This window comes from Fukomys damarensis, unplaced genomic scaffold (assembly GCF_012274545.1).
Source record: "Fukomys damarensis isolate Sample0158 unplaced genomic scaffold, DMR_v1.0_HiC HiC_scaffold_31, whole genome shotgun sequence".
NCBI classification, from domain to species: domain Eukaryota; kingdom Metazoa; phylum Chordata; class Mammalia; order Rodentia; family Bathyergidae; genus Fukomys; species Fukomys damarensis.
Genome location: NW_022900943.1, coordinates 16,414,334 through 16,428,462, shown reverse-complemented (window position 1 = coordinate 16,428,462; position 14,129 = coordinate 16,414,334). Strand labels below are relative to the sequence as shown.

Genomic DNA, 14,129 nt, shown 5'->3' with positions numbered 1-14,129 from the left:
AGGGTTTTTGTTTCCTTTTTTCCTTTTCCTTTTTTTTTTTTTTTTGGTCACATCTCCCTTAGGTAGGAACAAATAACTTGGAGGTGAGCTCTAGAAGTGAGTACATGCCAAGATCTGAATTGTTCTGTTTCCAGTTTTTTTACTCTGTTTCCCTCAGGACTAGAGCCAAAGTCTCTGTTAATATTAGATACAACATTTTTTCAGTGGCTACTGTCCCAGCATCTACCCTGTGATAAGACATTGTGTTTTGTGGCTCTTGTTCAAGAGGCAATTTCTTCCATATCTTGTGCTCTTCTGATTTTTGAGATAACCAAAATTCATGGTTTACAAAGAGTCAGAAAAACCCACAACTACTCTGGAAGGCGAAGGGGTGAGGAGGACAGGAAGGCAGCAGGAGCAGTAGGACACAAGCTTAGGGGGCATAAAAAAGGGCAAAGGATTTCAACTGAACAGATCCGACCTGGTGCTTTCTTACTCTCCCCAATTGTTCGGGGATAGCAGTAGCTCTTAAATTTGGAAACAAGTGATTTGCAAGGAGAGGTCAGAGTCATGACTTTAGGGGTTGGAGCTGTCAGGGACTAAGAGTCCGTTTCCAGCCAATCATGGCATATATCTTGTACGTTCATTTACACAACTCTTGTTTTCCTCTTTCAATTCATTTGGCCATGTAATTCCATGCCTTAAAAATAAAGAAACCAATCGCTAATCAGATGGGGCTGGGGGCAAGAAAAGAACGGGCTTTATTTCCCACTAGGAATATGAGTGTGTGAGTAGACCTATTCTACGTAGTACATGTAAAGTTAGTGAAAACCTTTGGTTGAGACTTGCTGTGTGTTATACCTTTATTCGGCACCGTTTTATAATGTATTTGTAACATGCCATGCATATTTAGAAGCATGTCTGATAATCTTGGAGAGAAGTAGCTCACTCCACATAAAGTCAGCTAAGCTTTTTTTGGATGGTGGGTCTACATATGTAAGAAATAGTCAGACTATCAGGAATCTCTAAATATTTGCTACCAAGTCATGTAGATCTACTTCTTTGTGAACTTTGATTTTAAAATGTGGTTTAAAATGTGGTTTGCAGGGCCAAGGGCCTATTTAGCACCTAGCTGTAGGGAGTTATTTTTCTCCTGGATACAAATGCAGGTGCACCAGCACATGTAGTCTTTTTCCTTTGCAGAAATTTTTGAGGAAAGCACATTCCTTAGGGAAGAGTACTTTTGCTACACCCCGCACCCCGAGAAGTACCACCAGGTTCGGAGAGCAACATATTAATACCAAAACAAAATTTTGGCAGCAGAAGAAATCTTTTCCAAATTCTGCTTCAGATTTTTTACCACAGTGGGGGTTATTTTATCTAGTGGTATAATATCTACTGTGGCTTTTAGGAGAATTTCCCCATTCCCATGACTGTTATCTCTAGCTACGAATTAAAGTATTCTTTTTGGGTATAGATTTATCCTGCGATTTGATTACCATTTATGACTGACCTAGAATTAATTAGATTTTGACTGAGAGCAAATTCTAACTTAAGCTTCCTAAGGCATACTATGGAATTCATTATTTCTCAATTCCTTTTTACTTCTCCTCATATCCCTCCCCCCATGAAACCATCCCAGGAAGCAGGATGTCTTTCAGCGGTTAGTGTGTCTGCATTAGCAGTCTCAGCCAGCTAAGCCAGCCTTTCAGAAGTGTAGGCTGCAGAGTTGAGGGGAACTCCGGTCAGGGCCAAGGTGAGAAGCTGCAGTTACATTCCTGCCTTGTGCTCCCTCGCCCGCCCCAACTTTTCCTCTGGGCAAGTGTCCTGGGTGCCATGCGCAGGAAGAGGAGAGATCTGTGGCTGTAAATGCTTCCTAGATCTAGATCTGCTATCAAAATACTAGCACAAATTCTTTTAAATGTTCTTGAAGGAAAATGAAATTGAAAACAATTTGGTTAGGAATAGAAGAGCAGTATTAAATAGGAAGGTAAGATCTCCTTTCAGGTTTATTTCTTCTGAAAGGAGCAACAAGGTAACTAGAGGCAAAGAAGTTAGGTTTGGAAAATCTTCCTTTATTTTGTTTTACCTCTGGTCTCTTATCATTATGCTCACTCTGGGATTTACAGCTCCAGCTTGATTGGGTCTTCCCAGTTTTCTTCCTTAATTTTAATTTACTTTATTTTTTGAAAGAGAAGCACTTTCAAGTATAAGAAGCGTGATAAGAGTACTACTTATCCAAGCCAGGAAGGAAACCCCACTGTGGCTGTAGGCTGGGAGGAACAAAGAAGCAGGAAAGAAATAAAAGTCGTCTATGAAATGAATGGAAAAACTAACTCTGGGTTTAAGACCTGTTAATTTTAGGCCAGGGTTTAAAAAACAAAAACTAACCAGATACAACAGAATAAACAGATGATACCACGGTCTCTTTGAAACCGTAGCAGAGCTGGCTTAGGAGTGGGAGCCCTGGCCTTGCCCATAGATGCCACGACTGGTGACTGCCACTTCCCTGGCCTGTGGGATTAGGTGAGGTAGGATGGGGAAACACCTAGCTCTCTTGGCCCTGGACAGGGTGGCCAGAGCTGGCAACACGTGAGGGAGCGGGGCTGGGGCCACAGAGACCGTGGGTGTCCCACTCTGGCCGGCTGTCCCAGGGCCAGCGCTGCCTCTGTGCCTGTCGGCTCCTGTTGCCCTCTAGGCCTCAGGGTAGTCTGGAGAGGTTCCTAGTTCCAAAACTCATCCTGCTGTCTCTGGCTTCCTCCCAAACTTCCCCCCGCCTGACTGTTCAAAGCCAGAAGCTCCAAGGAGGGAAGTTGCCAAACTTAGCAAACACCCTGCAAACAGACAAAACATAGGATAACAAATATTTCCTGGGACACGCTCACACTAAAAATCTGTCATTTATCTGAAGTTCAAATTTAGCTGTGTCCTGTTGTTTCATCTGGCCAACCTGGCCCACAGGGTACCCTGGCCCGAGTTACTCGTCTTGCTGCATGGCCAGCTCCTCCAGGAGGGACGTTGGGAAGGCTGGTGTCCATCTTGTGGAGCTGAAGACAGTGGGTGGCAGGAAAAACCAGAGCACTCCACATCTAGAAATCAGATGCACTGCCTTGGTGGGGGGACCACTCAGCACCCCCTCCAGTTATAAATCTGGTGGCTAGCCATGCTCTCCACTTACACAACCAACTTTTCTTTTCTCTGATGGATGAACTCCTGGGTTTAAAAGATTACAGTAATCACAGGAGGACAGTGTAAATCGAATCTGATAGCAATAACTTTCAGAGAAGGTCAGGCTCAAGTGAAATGTTACCAAGCAACAGGCATTTTGTTTGCAAAATACAATCAAAGAGCATCGATGAGAAATTCTTTGCTGCAGCCAGTCAGCACTTTCTGCTAACAGCTTTACAGAGAGAAGGGGAGTAAATCTTCATAAATCAGAGTCCCTGGAGGACTTGGAGCCTTTCTGGAAATGTTGCACTTCTTCCTGACAGGGAGGAAGACCGAGCCCAGTGAAAATCCAATGGCCTGACTGCCCCCTTGTTCCTGCTCACTTCTTTCACCTTTTCACCTGTTGCAGTCCCCTTAGCCATCAGCCACCAGGTCCTCAGCCCCTTGTCTACTCCTGTGTGGCTTGAATGTGTAGTAGCCTCTGGTAACCACAGGTCCACCACCTGGTGATGGTGTCATGGTCTGACCTAAGTGTCTCACGTCACTGAGTGAGTCACTCCTTTGCCTTCTCAGAAAAGGTACACTCGAGTAGGTAATTGGTTTTCCGTTTTCTTTTGTAGATAAGCAGCTAGTAGATAAGTTAGATACCAAATAACAGTAATATGAAAAACTTAACACTCTGAACATCAGTTGTTTATAGTCTACAATCTCTTAATTACAGTTATTAGGCAGACACACATTTGCAAAGCTGAGCTCAGTGTTCTACTTTCACCACTGTTATTACTTGGATTGGTTCAGTGTGTATATCTGCAGCACCCACGGTCTTTTTGTGCTAGAGACACAGTAGTGTGCTTAGCTGCTGGCCTTTGACTTGTGTTTCGCTTTAAAAGTTGACCAACTGAGCAGATACCTTAGAGTTTTGCAAGAGATTAGTTAGTAAATAAACTGTGAGAAGAGAAGATGCTTTGATTATGTGCATATAGTCTTACTACAGTACCTGGGTACATAGTTAGGAATTGAACAGTATTTGTTAAAATAGATGAATAAATGAGTAGCCAGATGAATGCCAAATAAGCAAGTAGATTTGTAGGTAATTTCTCTCTACTTGGTAAGTGCTCCCTTTTGAGTCAAGAGATGAAAACAAAATTTTTGCAAGATATATAAAGTCCATAAAGTTGTAACTATACTTCGTTAAGTCCAGCCTTTTCGGTATCAGTGTCCCCCCGAATATTGGCCCGAAGGCCCCAATATGATCCTTTCATACATTATTAAGCCACTGTTGTTAATGATTTCTAAAAAGCAAAGAAAGCATAACTACTAAATTTCACAAGGTTTTCTCTTCCACGAAGAAAAGGTCTAAAAATAAAAATTTTCTGGTAAACTTTGTATTTCAGTCATTCCATTTCTTTACCATTCATCGTTTCTATTGTGAGCTAAAGATAACAACAGAAAGTATAAAAGCCCATTAACCTTCTGACTGGGCAGTGGCCTTTCCAGGATGCCCCATCCTGCTTTGGCTGTCCTGCCGTTGCTATAAAGTATGCTTTGAAAACTACACATCAGGGACCTGTTATTTAGGGGTGTGTCTCCCAAAGCTCAGATGAACTGACGAGGACATGACAATCTGTATTTCAAAATGCATGAGGTGATTTCAAAAGGGGGAAAATCAGTGATGTCTGAGTTGGGAAATTCTTTTGTATTCCATCCAGTGTTTTGTATTTTTGTTCTACATGTCAGATATATTTTGTTTTGGTAGATATAATTGGATGTGATGTATAAAACCCATAACATCATCTAAGTTAGAAAGATTTGTCATATTTGCATTTTGATCCACACGTTCATTTCACATATGTGGTAGACTTTCTCAAAATACTTAAAATGAATACACAGTTTTCTCTCTCTCTTTCTCTCTCCTTCCTTCCTTCCTTCCCTCCCTCCCTCCCTCTCTCCCTCCCTTCTTCCCTTCTTTCCTTTCTTTCTTTTTTGGTACTGAACTCAGAACCTTGTGTTTGCTAGGCAGGCGTGGTGCCATTGAGCTAAAACTCTGGCCCCATAGTTTTCTTTTTTACCGACTGCATTGTCGTATAAAAAATCCAAAGAAAGATTTTGCAAACTGTAAATTTGGATAGGAAGTCACTTTTACTGTGTTAATTTTTTCTCCTTAGTTAAAAAAGTTTTGTAACAAAAACAAACGAAACTAGTCTTGTAATTGTCTTATGGTATATATATTTTGAAGTTGGTAGCATTGTTATTCATAGAAAATTTTTCCTTTTTAATTGAATATCTGCTTCTTTTGAAAACCAAGACAGTACTGAAAAGTTTATTTTAGAGATAGCTATAAGTATTTCTGTGTCATGAAACATGAAATTGAAGCATGGATATTTAGTAAGATTTAATATATATATTAAAATGTTTTGAATTAGAAATAGCACATTCTATCACTTTTAATTACTGGTTTATAATATCAGCTAAAACTGATTTCTTTCCTCTTTGACGTGTAGTTTTGGCTTTCTGTACTCATATACTAGGGTTAAAAATTATCAGTTGAAATATACTATTACTCCTTATGTTCTAGGAATTAGGGTCTCAGTTTCCAGAAGAAAGAGGGTGGAGTGTTTCAGGAATATTTCCTGTTTCATTTTGTTAGTTGGCAGTTTCACATTTCTGTATCTAGAAAGGCCTTTGTGTTTTAAACCTTGAACGGCTTGTAAATTTCATTTAGGAAAAAACCTGGAGATGTAAAGAAACACCTGTTATTAAATTACACTTTATCACTGAGCTCAAAACTCACCCTCTGTAATTATTTATGGAAGTCTGTGTTTATAATAGAATAATTTACAATACATTTGGTTTACGTACAATAATACAACCAATACTGAATACCACAGTGCTGCAGAATTGCAGGGACTGTGCACGCTGTCCTTCAGAAAGTACTATTGGTTGGGAGTTAGTCTGGGTGTCCCTTCAGAGGCCGGCCTTCCTTTGGTCCTTTTTGAAACCCCAGCGGCCTTGGATGTTCATGGGGCTTCCACTCACTCTGCACCTCTTAGCAGGACTTTGTGCGCTGCACAGGTGCATGAGCCCTGCTCCTTGCTTCTTTCTAGGTCTTCTCTCTTCCCTTTGAAGGCGACATAAAGAGTGCTGAGCTCAGTTGTTTGGAATGCCTTGAATTTGTGGACTTGATTCCTGACATTGTTAGCTTTTCTCACTTTTTAGCCATCGCCTGAACACCTTGATCATGAGACGGCTCAGCCCCCAAAGCTGTGGAGAGTATAGATGTTTCAGCACAATCCCTCACTGCTCTTAAAGTGTAACCAGAAGTGCCTGGTACACTGTCATGTCCCAGTAGCAGGGGGAAAAGCTAGCACAACAAATGGGGAAATGGCGTTTGCCTCTGGGGCCTCACAGTTGCTCAACAAGATGGCACCCACTTAAGAGGCCTCTGAAGGTCTGTTCTACAGAACTTAGGAAAATAGGTACAAAAGTGGGATTTTGTAGTCAGACCATAATCCTATCATCCTGTGTCCAGTTGATTAGGATAATATGTCTGTTGCAACCTTGAAAAAAATAGACCCTTGTAATGTAAATGGATTAGTGAGAACATCCTTCCCTAATCTCCTCACAAACCTGCTCTCTGGGCCACTTCCTTCTGGAGCTGGAAGAGGGCTGCATGCAAGATCAGAGGCCAGTCCTCTGCTCCATTTTGAAACTCCGGGAGCCCTGGGGTTACGAATTTGGTTGACATATATTTCCCAAAATGTTTCCGGGGTTTGAAAATTTACCTTTTATAACACAAAGCGATTTTAGGTTCAAATATTTATTTTGATAATAGCTGTGTTTTGAGATTTCTAGCTGTGCTGATGGACCACTGATTTCCATGAAGTATCCTTCATTTCTCTTGCTTAAAAAAACTTATCTCCTGTGTTTGTGTGACACTGTCATATTATTTTTGGAGTGTAGATAAAAATTCATTTTAGCTTTAAGAATTAAGCAGTATGTTCGCAGTGTCATACAGCCATTGCACTGTCCATCTCTAGTAGTCATTCGTCTTAAACTGAAACTCCATGTGTATTAAACAGTAATTCCCCATCTCCCCCATAGCTACCATTCTCCCTTCTCTCTGTGAATTTGTCCACTCTTGGTAACTGCGTACGTAGACTCACACTATTTGTCTTTTTGTGCCCAGCTTACTGCGGTTAGCATATTTTCAAGGTTCATCCACATTGTCCACTTATCAAAATTTCATTCCTTTTTGAGGCTGAAGGATATTCCACTGCATGTAAATACCACATCCTATGGATCTATTCATCTGTTGGTGGGCATTTGAGTTGCTTCCACATCTTACCTATTGCGAATAATGCTGCTGGAATATTGGTGTACAGCGTGTGTCGTATTTGATGCTTAGCTGATCCTACCTGGCTGAGTTTGCTTTTTTCCTTGCCCATGCATCTTACTTCCCCAACAAGATGATAATTCCACATATTAGGAGAGGGTCTTACACTTCCTGATATTTTCCAGCCTTTATTCTCTTTCCTTCAGTGTCTTGAATATTACAGGGATACTAATACCTGATGGTGATAATGACAAAATAAACTGAAGTTAAAGAAATATGAAAAGTGTTTGGAGGTATGCAGTATTTTGAACATGATGTAATATGCTTCCTTACATAGGGAGAATATTTGAGTTGTTTTCTGAAGCTCATTTGTACGCTCATTTCATTTCTTGGTTAACATACTATCACTGTCTTCTCATTTTCAGTTGTGTAATAACACGAGAAGCAGCCATGATGTATGTATGAGGTCATGGGTGAGGAGAACGTAAATAGGTCTGTCTGATTAACTGTGAACCTGTAGAAGTTTTTTTGTTGTTGCTTTTGTTGCTTGGATCAAGGATAAGGAGTTCAAATACAGTAAGTGGGGGATGAGAGCTGGGTCTCCTGTCCGAGGAAGTTGTAAGGGAAGATATGTTGAATTGCTCTTACAGAAACCAGGCTTGGGCTGGGGATTTAGCTCAGTGGTGCCATGCCTGCCTGGCAAACGCAAGGTTCTGAATTTGACTCCTGAAACAAAAAACAAAAAAACCCCAAAACAACAAAAACAAAACAGACATAGGCCTTTATTCCCTATAATTAGGTTAAGGAAAGTTAACCTAAGAAAAGCAAAGATAGCTTTATATATGTGAACTGCAAATAAACCTCATAATGGAAAGCTTATATTTTGTATTGAAAAAAGAACCAGGTTAATTGAAGTGCAAATTTGGGATAAGCATTAATTTGTGTCAGACATATGATGGAAAGTTACAGTGATGTAATTGTAGAATATTTTATAACATATTTCCTTATGTTGGGCACATATTTATTGCTTTATGTGGGGCAAAAGTTTTGCTTTTCAGTTATACCTAAGGTACATGCTGTGTTAGAAGAATGTTCCTAAATGGGCCTTGGCTTAAGGCTTTAAAGTAAACAACAACAAACATGAGGAGATGGTTTTTAGACTTGCTTTGATGAAATTTCGCTGGGTGGCTATCTGTACATAATCAGGTGTGCACACAGAGAGGGTGACAATGGGGCTATTCAGGCAGGGCTTAGGGGACCAGGCAAATCCATTGTTCATCACCTGACAGGTGACTGGGCCATTAAGAATGCCTGCATTCTTACTAATACTTTTTTTTTTCTAAAAGAGAAAGGATAAAAATCTATTTGCTTATAGCTTGCTTTAAAAAAAATGCTCCTTTGTAAAGATGTGTTAGAATTTATTTCTGCACAGCGAACTGCTCTCACCCACACCTTTCTGCCTGTGTAGCATTGCAATAGTAGTCTTTTCATTACACTTTTATGTCAAAATGTCAAATTTAAAATTGGTTTGTTTCATAGCAAGTCTCAGCTTTATTGGGGAAGCTTTTTCTTCTTTTAATACAATTCAAAAAGCAGTCTTTAAGGCCTTTCCATGAACTTTACTAATAGTTCATGCAAGCATGTCTATATCTTGCCATTCATGGTCCTGAGCTGTGGATGTCTTGTTTCATTGATGGACAGTGCTTTCTGGGTAGTTTCATAAACCCTTTCCACCCAGTTCCTTTCCCTTCACCAACACCCTGTGCTGCTGTCACAATTCACAGCTGATTTTGCTTGTCCTTTAGTGCAGATCATGGGTAACTGAGTTTGCCAGGCCCTAAGTGACTTTTTATGAAAAATATCAATTGGCTTTCACTCTGACAATTACATTAACTAGTTATTGTATGTAGCAACCTGATAAAACACTGTCTGGTTCACGAGACATACTGAACACAAAATTAGCCTATGAAAAAGCATATTTCAAGTACTAAAATTTCCTGTGGATACTGAAATTTTCCTGTGGATATGTGGGTTGTGCACCAACCAATGATGTTTTTGATCTGCAAGGAGACACTGCACCTGCAGAAGAGAAGTTGGTAGACGAGCCGGAGCTCATTTTCCCATTATCCCTTGGGCTGTATTTTTTCTGGGAAGCCTTGCAGAGGTGCCCTGTGTTGGTGCTGCACGGTGATTGTCACTGCTGTCAAAGCCAGGTCTTCTGTGGCTATGCGATTGTAGCCATTCTGTGCTTAAAGCAAATGTCCCTTCTTGCAGCAATCTGAGAAACCACTCTGATTTCTAAGATCTTAATTTACAGGGATTTTTTTAAATTTTTTTTTTGCCATTTGCCAGTGACACAGTTTGGATTTCTGTTTTCAGGCTGGCACTATGTGATAGCTCACTGAGACGCATTTCCTTTACGAGGAAGCTCACACACAGTTTCCTTCTGAGCATATAGGTTCTTTTTTATGCACACCAAGAAAGAGTAACCCAGCTCTTCTGTTATTTTCAGATTTAGCAGAAGAGCACCTTGGGGATGGTGGCGCAGCAGAGAGTACAGAGACCTTCAGTGACAGAGATACTGACCAGAGGAGCTCCCCAGATGTGGCCAAAACTAAGAGCTGCTTTACTCCCGAAAGTCCTGAGATAGTGTCTGTGGATGAAGCGGGGTTTGTTGCCCAGAAAAACGGAGGCAACCCTGAGAGCCGCCCGGAGAGCCCCAAGTACCACGCGGAACAGAACCACCTACTGATCGAGGGCCCGTCGGGGACCGTCTCCCTGCCCTTCAGTTTGAAAGCCAACAGACCGCCCCTTGAAGTATTAAAAAAAATCTTCCCCAACCAGAAGCCCACGGTGCTTGAGCTCATCCTGAAGGGCTGCGGGGGGGACCTGGTGAGCGCGGTGGAGGTCCTTCTGTCCAGCCGCTCCTCGGTGAGCGGAGCTGAGCGAACTTCTGCAGAAGCGGAGAGCCTGGTGCTGCCCTCCAACGGGCACATCTTCGAACACACCTTGAGCTCCTACCCCATCTCCTCGTCCAAGTGGTCTGTGGGCTCGGCCTTCCGAGTCCCAGACACCCTGAGGTTTTCTGCGGACTCCAGCAATGTTGTCCCCAACCCCTTGGCTGTGCCTCTGCAGCACCCTTTCCCCCAGCCGCCCCGGTACCCACTGATGCTGAGGAATACTTTGGCCAGAAACCAGTCCAGCCCCTTTTTGCCCAACGACGTCGCCCTGTGGAACACCATGACCCTGCAGCAGCAGTACCAGCTGAGGTCACAGTACGTCAGTCCCTTCCCCGGTAACTCCACCAGCGTCTTCAGAAGCTCGCCTGTCCTCCCGACCCGAGCCACGGAGGACCCCCGGATCTCCATCCCCGAGGATGGGTGTCCAATTGTGACAAAGCAGTCCATTTACACGGAGGACGACTATGATGAGAGATCTGACTCTTCAGACTCCAGAATACTCAACACATCATCTTAAGGTAGAACCGGGAAGGTGGTGACCAGGTGACACTTTCTGTGCATTCGAACCCTGGGGCACCCCAGGCGAGACCACGTCTACTGCTCCCCTTTCCTTCTGTTTGACAAAGTGACTGTGCTTGATATTCTATACATTAGCAATAAAAACATAACTTATTTAATTTCTTGCACTTCCCTGGAAAATGCCAAATAGCTCTGCTCTATGGCTTTAGTGCTGAATGTTTATTGTAAAAGAGAGTCTAATGCTAAGAATAGTCTTGGGAAGGCTGGGTCCATGGGAGATTGTTCTAGGTCTGTAAAACTGACTGTCAGCTTTGCTCCTAAACTCGGCCTGGAATGTTAAGTAACATAGTATACTTGAACAAGATTTTGTAAAAGGGGATTCCTCAGGATATGTGAAACCTAAAGGAAGTGGTTTGGTGGCAAATGGACTATAAACAGGGACATTATATTCATATGTTAAAAAATCCTTCTTGCATTTTAAAGAGAGACTGCGCTTCGGAACTTCAGAATAGAGCGAACTGCTCAGGCTTGGACAGTTTTCAGAGACAAACTCCATTAAGAATTCTTTTCACATAGCTGAATGGAAACACATGTAACATCAATGTAAAACCAATCACAGCTGTGAACTGCATGAAATGTATTGTGAAATGAACACAAAATTAAGCTTGTCAGGTTAATGTAGCATGCGAAGGACTCTAGGAAAAATAAACTAAGGAGATGATCTTGGTTTATGTCATTTTTGCTAATAGACAGAGACTCTAAAAATAGAAACTTGATATTAAAAACTCCTTACGAAGGGCCGGGAATGTAGCACAGTGACCTTGTGCCTGTCTGGTGAGTGCAAGGTCCTGAGGTCAATCCCCCAGGACCAAAAAAAAACCCTGCTTATTAATGCATGGGTCAGGAACCAACGTAATTGTTAAATGAGACATTTCTTTAAAAATATGAATGGCACAGTTTTAGAGCTGCAGTCAGAAAACTGAAAATTTCAAGAACAGAGTTGATTTCCCTTGTTCATCCATCCATTTCTTCAACAGATAACTTGCTGCCTACCGGGTGTAAGGGAATGTGTTGTCTATACTGTTCAGCTCATCCAGGATTCCAGGACAGGTAGGGATTACAATGGACGAGCCCATTAAAGAGAGGAAAACTGGAAACCTACCAACGAGGTACAGTGGTGGGAAGCGAGTAAACAGGCTGTGCACCGAACCTGGCATGGGAAGGACTCAATACAAACGCTGTTGCTTCAGCAACTTTGCATCCAGTGTCATACAGGTGGGGATCTCCTCGTTCTCACTCGGAGAAGATGCTTTTAGTTTCAGGTAGATATTGAGGGCTTCCCCTTGTACAAGTACCCTGGAGGAGGGCCCTGTCTGTGGCAGAGGGAAAATTCCTTACATTAGTTGGATTGATATTATTTTATTGACATACGTACATTCCAAGAATGTTTAAAAGTAAATACAGTTTGTTGTTGAGGTTATATGCAAGCAGTATAATATTCAGTGGTACCCACTCCAGCCACTTCTCTGTCTTGCTGTTCCCATTCCTCCAAAGTGCTTGAAAGACGCAATGACTGCTTAGGTCACACAGTCAGGTTATGGACGTGGAAGGGAAAAGTAAATAAGCAAATGAGTAAAAGCCCCCCACCCCCCACCAGGACAAGGATCTCACGAAAGGATGTGCTCCTGATGCAAGAGTCTTGACAGGCTCTGAGATGCTCCCAGGCCAGGATGGGTTGCAGGCCAGAGAGAGTCTTAAACAAAACAAGACAACCTCCTTGCTTGTTTACTGGGCATTTCTGGAATGAGAAGCTTCTGAGAGGGAAAATTCTTTACATTAGTTGGATTGATATTATTTTATTGACATACGTACATTCCAAGAATGTTTAAAAGTAAATACAGTTTGTTGTTAAGGTTATATGCAAACTTTAATGTTTACATAGAAAGAACGGCGAGACTAAGTTGCCCCTGATCTAAAGATACACATTCAGGACGTGATAACCTAATGTATGGGTCTACCTAGACAAATGTATTTTGAAAGGTATTTTCATCTCCAAAGTTTACCCATATTTCCTTAACAAACATCAGTGATCACCTACTGTTTGACCCAAACCGCTCCCAAGACTGCTTCTGGATATTTCTTCTCCAGAATGAATGTCCCACACTGGACAAAGCTCGGCCCACAGGTGTTCTTATACCTTAGTCTCCCCTTCAGATCCTCACTGTCATTGACTTCTTTTCATGGCAGCCAGGAAAAAATGGACTTATCTGTAAAGCAGTTGATTCACGGACTAGTGCAAGTATGTTTGATCCTCAGTAGAATGTTCCGAAGAAATGTTGCTTTAGCAGGATAAGAGTGTTCTGGGTCAGAAGAGAGAAATGTGGCTGTTACGATCCTATGTCCTGCCTCCAGTTTTGTTTCCTTATAATCCTCACAGCTGAGACCCTCTAAGGAAAGTGACAAAACCTCTAAATTCTAACTCGGCTATCAAAGACCAACCTGGTCCAGCATGTAGATTTCTCTTCTCTTTCTTTCTTTTTTTTTTTTTTTCTGGTATCGGGTACTGAACTCAGGAATTTGTGAGGCAGGCACGGTGCCACTGAGCTAAATCCCTGGCCCCAGCATGTAGTTTTCAAGAGAACGGGAATACCCATCCTCCCATGAGCTCTCCGTTACTCTTCTGTGTGAAACTGAGTATCTGCATGCACACACAACACAATCGCCTGACGTCCAAGTTCATTTCCGTCGGACACATAGAATTTCTTGGTGCTTGGCTGTATACTTCCAGTTTTCATCAGGTGATGTTTAACCTGGGAGACAGTCCAGTCTGGTGGAAGCTAATTCACATAAAAGAACGGTGTCTGTTCCCTGCTGGAGAGGCTCCACCAGCTCCTAGTCTCTGTGTAAATGCTTTTTTCACTTGAGGTGCTGTGAGTGTGGGGTGGCTTAGTCATATTCTAGATCCTTCTGTCTAGAGAATGGTTCAGGCATCCAGAGGCCAACTTTGTGGTGTGGATTCTCAGGCTCCCTTTGTTGAGTTCAAATCCCTGGTAGTCTGTGTGGTGCATTTTTATCAGTCCTTTCAAGTAATTTGTAAACTTCCTGAGATTAGAGAATGATTTCTTTCCTCATTATGGCCTTGGTTTTCTGTTCTATTCCAAGTAGAAGAC

General features: G+C 42.1%; 1 protein-coding gene across 1 annotated transcript in view; it reads left to right on the top strand.

Annotated features, from left to right (window-relative positions):
• Window positions 1-11,673, top strand: part of LOC117283850 (doublesex- and mab-3-related transcription factor 3-like) — a 13,849-nt gene extending 2,176 nt beyond the window's left edge. The window contains 1 exon segment of the mRNA XM_033757708.1: window positions 9,993-11,673. Within this exon segment, the coding sequence (XP_033613599.1) occupies window positions 9,993-10,957 (965 nt within the window). The 3' untranslated portion in view covers window positions 10,958-11,673.
• Window positions 11,674-14,129: the final 2,456 nt, after the last annotated feature.